The 8,650-nt window shown below is 41.7% G+C and overlaps 1 protein-coding gene across 1 annotated transcript in view; it reads right to left on the bottom strand.

The window, feature by feature from the left end:
• Window positions 1–201: 201 nt before the first annotated feature.
• Window positions 202–8,650, bottom strand: part of Tmem185a (transmembrane protein 185A) — a 32,400-nt gene continuing 23,951 nt past the window's right edge. Inside the window, exons 4-7 of the mRNA XM_050123652.1 lie at window positions 8,129–8,212; window positions 3,545–3,721; window positions 2,870–2,993; window positions 202–1,821 (exon numbers count right to left, since the gene is read on the bottom strand). Of these exons, the coding sequence (XP_049979609.1) occupies window positions 1,577–1,821; window positions 2,870–2,993; window positions 3,545–3,721; window positions 8,129–8,212 (630 nt within the window). The 3' untranslated portion in view covers window positions 202–1,576. The remainder of the gene's footprint in view (window positions 1,822–2,869; window positions 2,994–3,544; window positions 3,722–8,128; window positions 8,213–8,650) is intronic.

Here is an 8,650-nt window from a genome sequence, read left to right as displayed (position 1 = left end):
GGTCATCATGAAGCCACTATGAATGGACGGCAGGTGTTTTTTCCCTTTGTATACCCTCTACTGCTGCTTTGAAGAGACCCAGTAAAGGATGCTCACCCTACCTGCCTGCTTTACTTGTCAGTGGCAGTCAGATGATGTTCTCGGTACAGGGCAAGAATAACTCCAGTTTCTCTACAAAGTGAAATACACACAGTACATGTGTAAAATGAACCACTTTATTGAACTACTACAGGAGCAAAAATAGTGGATTTAGCCACATTTTTAACAGACCAAGCAAAAAATGCTACACTCTGTTCCTTGTTTCTCCTGAAACAGAACAGGCTTGCTAGAGGCCTGTGCCAGTGGTAGGATCAGGGTCATAGGAGATTTCAATTATGTGTGACTGAGGCCACTTATCAGGTGACTGTCAAAATCCATTGCACCTCCTGATCAAGAAGATCAATGCTCCCTTTACTTCCATTGGGAAATGAATCATTTGATTTAGACTAAAAATTATTGTTCTTGTATGGTGGGTTTGGGGCTGACTATACCAGCCGAACCTGGAGAAACTGCTGACAGGTGATGGGCATCTATGTACCAGCACGTAGAATTTTTCTTGCAGGTAGGCACACCTCTCTGTACTTGGACAGGGGTCCTCGGCTGTTCTGCTCTACCTTGGCAACCTTTTCCAGTGCCCTGGTCTCAAGTGGGCACTTCTTGGGATTTTAGGCTGATTCTCCCACCCCCATGTTGGAAAAGCACAGACCTCTTCTCACTTCCAGAAACTGTGCTAGCAGGAGCAGCTATTATGTAAAAGATGGACTCCAGGGTATTGGTGGTCATGGTAAGTGAAGGTGGGGGATCTGTCTGGGTCAAAACACTTGAGCCATCTGCTTCTACCATGGCTTAACCCATCCATCTCCAGCACAAGCTTGTAAAAAAATATTTTAACAGAGAATATGCTGTACAGAACTAGGATTTGATACTATATATTACAATGCTAAAATAGCTATATAAATACTATACAGGCATGGAATCATGCCATTGGGAAGGGCTCACTGATGAAGCCCTGCAAACCTGCTGTCATCCTGCCTAAAGCGAAGTTTCTGTACAGCAGGGACAGGGAAAGCAAGGTTGGACTGTATCTGAACACAACAGGTGTGTACAGACCTAGTTACAGTCCCCACTGGCTACCTATAGCAGCACAGTTGAGCCACAAATGGAAGTGGTCCCATAAGAACCACATCTTCCAATACTTTAAAAGAAATTTAGCACTAGAAAATCTGCCAAGACCACAGATGTGCTTCTGCAGGTCTTGGCAGCAGTTATCCCTTGGTGGGTACCACAGGAATGAGAAGACACTTCAGGTACCCATACAGAAAGAAGTGTTTTTTTTTTTTTTTCTGATGTGTCACTGACATCCGTATTGGTAGACACCCTTAGTTCTTGCCACCTATGTTCTGTTATGAGTGGCTGGTTGGCACTGGACGCAAACAAGGCTTCAGATGGAGGTCCGCAGTTCTAGGCCTGGGTCGGGGGCAAGGGAAGTGGGAGTGTGCATTCCAGTGCACTCATACTCCAGCCCCAGTGGTGTGCTTTAGTCTGGCATTTCAATATTTAATTTGGGTGGAGGGAGGACATATTTGCCAGGGCTCTGGGTGATGACCACCCTGGCCTTCTTGCGAAACATAGGTGCGATTTTAGGAGGTTCTGGAATGGGAGTTTCTTCTGTTTCCTCATTATCTTCATGGTGGAGATCATATGAAATGTTTCCATACTCTCTCAAAAATGGGAATATTTCAAGCAGAAACTGGCAGAAATCTTTGCGAATACCAAACCACCCTGAAAAATAAGAATTTTTTTCTTTCAAACACTAGGGTTTCATGTCACATTTCTTTCCTGAACAACGAGTTTTAATGGCACTATATACCACTGCATTCAGTTTCCTTACAAGTGAAGGTTGCCCAGGATCTAATTGCCCAGTATGCAGAGGGATTTAGATCTCCACATCCAAAGTTCTCAGAGTAGGACCCCAGGCCAGTAGTGGCAGCATCCCCAGGTCCCTGTTGGGAGGTGATTTTCCAGCCTCCAATCAGAGCTCATGGTTGAAAATGGTGAGGTAGGCTAAATAGTGCAGCTTTATGTGACTGGATTTGGTTTCAGTCCCCAGCACTCGCAGAAGACTGTGAATTGCTACCCTTTTTGTGAGTTTAACCCCAAATAAATAAACCTTTCTTATACTCCATTCTGGAATATCGTGGAACTCTTTTGTACACCAACCAAAGACTACCTCCAAAGTGTGTGCCACAGTATATTAATTAAGACAGAGTAGCCTAGCTCCATGAAACAGAAAATATTCTATTCTATTGAGGAGAGATGGGTAGAAAGGGACATGGGAGGACTCTTGACATTTTGCTGAAAGATATGGATTTTTCATGGATCCAGAAAAAAATCTAGAGTCCATTTTTAAAGAGCATAGAATAAGAACTCAAAGAGACACCTGCCATGTCTGGTTCTACCTCCACTTGTCCCTGTAGTGTGCACTGCAAATGAGGTATAATACAGACTAGCATCCCAAAGCAAATGTGATAGTATGTCCTTTCTGAGGAGCACTACTGCCCTTCCTCATCTTTACAGTACCCAGAACAACTTCTAAACTGGGGTCCTGAGATTCATCATGTCACAAAGCACAGTGCATGTACAGACTGAAGACACACGCACACACATACACGTAACCCATGCACACACCCATGTACATGCATGCATGTGCGCACGCACGTGCGCGCGCACACACACACACACACACACACACACACACACACAGAGAGAGAGAGAGAGAGAGAGAGAGAGAGAGAGAGAGAGAGAGAATTTCTTAGTTTAATGGACATACAGTGATTTCCTCCTTTCTGTCCAAATGTTGTTGCCATCAGTGTGATCAATGACAGCCACAGGGGAACAAATATTGGAATACAGGAGAAAGCATTGTGGCCATCCAGTTTGTGAACCAGCAGGATCTACAGAAAGACAAAGTCAAAGTGTTGTTATTGATGTGTCACCAGTAAATAGACCAAGTCTGCAGCTGTCCCCGTTATAATTCTTCCCCATGTCACCTATGCCATGTCTGAGAAGAAAGAAGGCCACCATAGGCAATAGCACAAAAACATTTATCCAGGGAAAAAGACCATGGGCTATTTTGCATCCTTTCCCAGGGTCAATGTCCACCCAGCTGAAAGATTCCCACTGCCAGAAGTTTTATGAGAAACTCCTCCCAGGGTTTATTCAAAGGAGTCAATAGTATCTAGTCTAGAATTCCCCACCAAACTCAATATAAAACCAGGATATCCAACACTCACTTGCAGAAAGTAGAAGGTGGACATGGACAGATGCCTTACAGCTAGACTTGTACTGCTCTCTGTAAGTTCTGCAAGCATATCTCATTGTCCTAAATTCACTCTGAACTTCCTCTCTCCCACACAGACCACAGTATACCTACCTAGTTATGGCAGATGGGCCCCAGATAAGGGTGGGGTGTGGGAGCACAAGAAGTTTCCTGTAGAAAGGTTACCTCAAAAGTAAGAAGAGGCACCACAATGGTCATCCAGCTCAATGCCATGGTTATATGTGTCCTGCGTTGTTCTGCAATCACATCCATAGAGCGCAGGAATAGCACAGACCAAACGATGTAATAGAGGACCACCAGGCACAAGAAGGACATGAGGATCCACAGAGGGACACACACGACCTGCAGAGGAGTAGAAACACAGTGTCTTCAGAGCTCCTCTGGTAGCTACCATTATCACTTGGCTGGGTCTGTTCAGGTAGTCAAGGGGAAGCATGACTACAGACAGTCCTCCTGCCTAGGACTTCTACGGAGATGGTATGGGAAATATCACATTTGCCGTGGGATTTCTGTCCAGGAATGCTGTCATTAGGCCCTCTTCCCTTCAGGTAACAACCTTTCAGTTGAACCTCCACTTCAGCATATTTTAAAGTTTTTCTTACCAAATTCCCTCCCTCTCAAGTCACTCATTTTGTCATTCACTCACTCCCATACTTCTTCACTCCCAGTCATTCCCACACTCCCTTCCTTCTCTCAATCACTCCCATGATCCTTCACTCGCAGGGACTCCCACTTCCTTACTCTCAGGCACTTATTACCACATCCCCAGTCTCTTGCTCTCTAACTCATCACTAACATGCTCACTATTACACACATGCTCCCAATCCCATATTTAACCATCATGCACATCGGTCATTCCCTCAGGCCTGCAATCATTTACTCTGCCATGCTCCCTCATATTTCCTAGCTGGCCCTACACACCCTCTGTCAGTCCACTCATTTTCTCTCATTCTTGGCTATTCATATAATTCTCTCCCCCACTGTCACTCATGCCCATTCTATATCATTTCTGCCTTCAGCACCAGAACCACTCTGTCTCTTCCTCACTACTTCCTCTCACACACTCATTCACACTCCCTTGCTTTCAGTCACTCTCACTCACTTCTTCATACTTCCTCTTTTACATCCCTACCTCCTCCCATCACTCATTCATATAGTCTTTTACTCAAATAACCCCTCATACTTACTCAATCTCTCCCTCTGTCTAGTTACTCAACATAAGAATTCTTCCTCAAGCAGAAGGAGGGAGAATAGGAGCAAGGAACTCAGGACCACGAGGGGTGCACCCACCCACTGAGACAGTGGGGATGTTCTATCGGGAACTCACCAAGGCCAGCTGGACTGGGACTGAAAAAGCATGGGATAAAACCGGACTCTCTGAACATGGTGGACAATGAGGGCTGCTGAGAAGCCAAGGTCAATGGCAAGGGGTTTTGATCCTACTTCATGTTCCGGCTTGGTGGGAGCCTAGCCAGTTTGGATGTTCACCTTCCTAGACATGGACGGAGGGGGGAGGACCTTGGACTTTCCACAGGGCAGGGAACCCTGACTGCTCTTTGGACTGGAGAGGGAGGGGGAGAGGAGTGGGGGGAGGGGAAGAAGGGTGGGAGGAGGGGGAGGGAAATGGGAGACTGGGAGGAGGCGGAAACTTTTTTTCTTTTTTTCTCAATAAAAAATTAAAAAAAAAAAAAGAATTCTTCCTCAGCTGGGTGGTGGCGCACGCCTTTAATTCCAGCACTCGGCAGGCAGATCTCTGTGGTTTACATGGTAAGTTCCAGGACAGCTAACTCTCACATATTTGCATTCTATCAAATTTACTCACACTTTCTCACCCCCACTCTCACACTCAGTCTCATTTTCATTCACTCACGCAATCTCGTGGACTCATGTCTTCACTTTATTTTCACAGCCACTCACTTCCTCAATCACCAGTGTGTATTGGTGTGGGGGGATGTATGGGGTATACACATGAGTAAGTCTTTATTTTTTAATTGAGTCAAAGTTTTGACATGTACTTTCAAAACCTTTTCCTCAGCCAGTGATCTATCTTTTCCTTTATTTTAAGAAGTCTAAATTTATAATTTTGTCTTATAGAGCATATTATTGACACCATTTATAAAGAATGCTTCACTTAATTGCAGGCTTCAAAATTTTTCTCACCTTTCTTTTAACAGTGCTATAATTGCCATTTCAGCTCAGACATGTGATTTGAGTTGTTTCATGACTTTTAGGCCTCTTGAGTAGCTTGGAGTTCTTGATGACAGGTTTTGTTACAATGTCTGTCTATGTATTGCTTCCAATAGCTCCTCTAAAGTACATCCATGATGGTGTTAATTTATTGGTACTTCTTTCACGAATAGAAGGATAGTGGTTTTAATATCTTCTTTTGCTTTTTTATCAATTATAAGATACATGCAGTAAGACTGACTCATTCATTTGGATTAGTACAGGGATAAGAATCAGGTTCCTGTTACCTAATTGTGGAAAGCATTCAAGATTCCTTTTTTCTCAACATATACAAGTGGATGGCTGGCCGGCCACACACACACACACACACACACACACACACACACACACACACACCCCCCAAATATATATTAAACACCAAAGAAAACACAATCCATTCAAAATTTAAAACACTGGTATAACACCTTGAGATACAGTCTCATGTAGTATAGGCTGGCCTAGAACTTGCATGTAGCCAAGGCTAACCTTGAATTTTTTATCCTCCTGTCTATAACTCACAAGTGTTAATATTACAAACATGTGCCACCTGGCCTGGCTTATTCAGTAATCGGAATGAATCCAGGGCCTTGTGCATGGTAGGCAAACATTACAAACAGCTACAACCACGGCCCAATCTTCTTTTCTAAATTATTACTACTTGAAACAATACTGTATTCTCTAGTGCATATCTTCTGATGTTTATCAAAGTTTATCTTATCTTCTCCACCCACACACTCACTTTTAACCAAGTGTTAATTGAAGCCATGGTTTAGAAGAATGACTTACAACTTCACTGCTCAAGAGCATAAAATGTATATGAATAATCTCAAAAGGTTCCCACCCAACCTACATTTTTCTTTTTAAAAAGATTTACTTTTATTTTATGTGTGTGGGGTGTTTTACCTGCATGTATGTCTGTGCACCATGTTTGTGCAGTGCCCATGGAGGTCAGAAGGCAACAGATCCTCTGGAATAGGAGCTATTTCCAAGCCATCAATCCAACTCCATATTATTAAAAAGTCTCTGTGTGTGTGTGTGCGTATGAATGAATGAATGACATGACATGGCAGGAAAGTAAAAGAAAAATGGGAGCCGGGCGGTGGTGGCGCACGCCTTTAATCCCAGCACTCGGGAGGCAGAGGCAGGTGGATCTCTGTGAGTTCGAGGCTAGCCTGGTCTACAAGAGCTAGTTCCAGGACAGGCTCCAAAGCTACAGAGAAACCCTGTCTAGAAAGCCAAAAAAAAAAAAAAAAATGGGGAATATGTTGGGAAGGAAGGAGTCTAAGGTAGGGACAAGAGAGAGTAAAACATGGTAAAGGAAAGACAAATATATGTTTTCTCTTATATGTGGAATTTAGATTTAAACATGTATATATGACACGAAAGCAAAAGGTTGTAGGTTTGGAGAGGAGAAAGATCTAGCAGGATGGGGGAATAAGAGAGGGTAATGGGGGCAAACTTAGGCAAGCAACAATGAATAACATATACACATGAAAATGTAAAAATTAACCCCATTATTGTATACACTAACTAAACATATCAATAGGAAATGAATCTGTTAAAAAGTTTCAATCTTGGGGCTGGAGAAATGGTTCAGCGGATTAGAGTGCTTGCTGGTCTTGTACACATGGTACCCACATGGTGCCTCACAAAAATCTGTAGCTCCAACCCCAGGGAATCATATGCCCTCTCTTCTGGCTTCCTCAACCACTAAAGGTATATGGTATACTGACATACATACAATACATACCTAAAAGTAATAAAATCTTTAAAAAAAATCTTTAAAAATTTCTTAAAAGTTTCTGTCTTATAACTCAGTAATTTTTTCCTAGAATACTTTCTAAGAAAACAGTAAAATATTGAACAAGGATTTTTATAGCCAAAAATACACCAGAGATTTGAGATAAAAAATTCTTGTAATGTTTATAGAATAGCAGGATAATTATGATTGATAATAATTAAATAGTTTAAAACAGCTAAAAGAGAAAAACATTTTGAACACTCCTTGCACAAATAAATGATAAATGTCTGAGGTAACAGATATGGTAATTAAGTTGATTTAATTATTTAATTATTACATATTATAAATATACTATAAAGGGTCCGACTCTTCCCCATAAATGTAACTAGGGTGTCAGTTAAAAAAATTCAGAAAACTTAAGAATATATATACATATGGGAACATTTTGAAATCAAAAGTACTAGCAGCAACTAGATGTTTCATAAATGCAACTAATGAATCAATAAAGCCTTAAATGTCATATTTACAATGACAATTTCTTGATCTGAGCAAATGCTTACACTACATTAAAACAAAAGAGCAGGATACAAAATCTTACAGAGTAACCTCAAGAGCTTATGTACAAGGTAATAAAACCCTCTATGTTCGCCCCCAGCACTGGTGTTATATGTGATCATTAGTCTGCTGCTCACATGCTTGCTTGTTTTTTACACGTCTCCTGCAATAAATATGAATTACTTTTATAATAAACTGTTTGTTTAAAGATTTAAAAAGCTACATACAAGCCAGGGCCAATGGATGATCTTGTCCAGTCTTAAGGCAATGAATATAAACTGAAGAATGTTGACCGAGCACAGGATTTCTAGCTAAAAAACAAAAAAAGAACCAGTTAAACAAGTTGCATTTAACATTTCACTTAATGAGTAGCCATAATCAAGTGCTAACTAGGCTTATATGGGCAGACAAAATTCAAGTCATTTAGAAATACACTTGGCATGAACAGAGCTGTTGGTTATACTGTATTGTAATCCCAGCAGTCATTGGTTTCTGCCTTCACTACCCCCAATATTCCACATAAGTATGGGGCAATAATTGTAGCACAAGCGTGATTAAATTTATTTCCTACTCCACAGGGAAGTATTAATTCATTCCTCCAACCATGAGCAGAGAAACTCTCTAAGGGAGAGAAAGTTCTGGGAGAGGACATCAATGGATAGGTGTCCTACTGCGAGAAAGCTATTCTCAACTACTTTTGTTCAAAGGCCTTGGGAAAATGTTCGCTAGTGTATAATGTGATTTTTTTA

This window comes from Alexandromys fortis, unplaced genomic scaffold (genome assembly GCF_014885135.2).
Source record: "Alexandromys fortis isolate MF-2015 unplaced genomic scaffold, M_Fortis_MF-2015_v1.1 scaffold_206, whole genome shotgun sequence".
Taxonomy (NCBI): Eukaryota; Metazoa; Chordata; class Mammalia; order Rodentia; family Cricetidae; genus Alexandromys; species Alexandromys fortis.
Note: the sequence above shows the minus strand (reverse complement) of the source record. Positions and strands in the feature narration are given on the sequence as shown.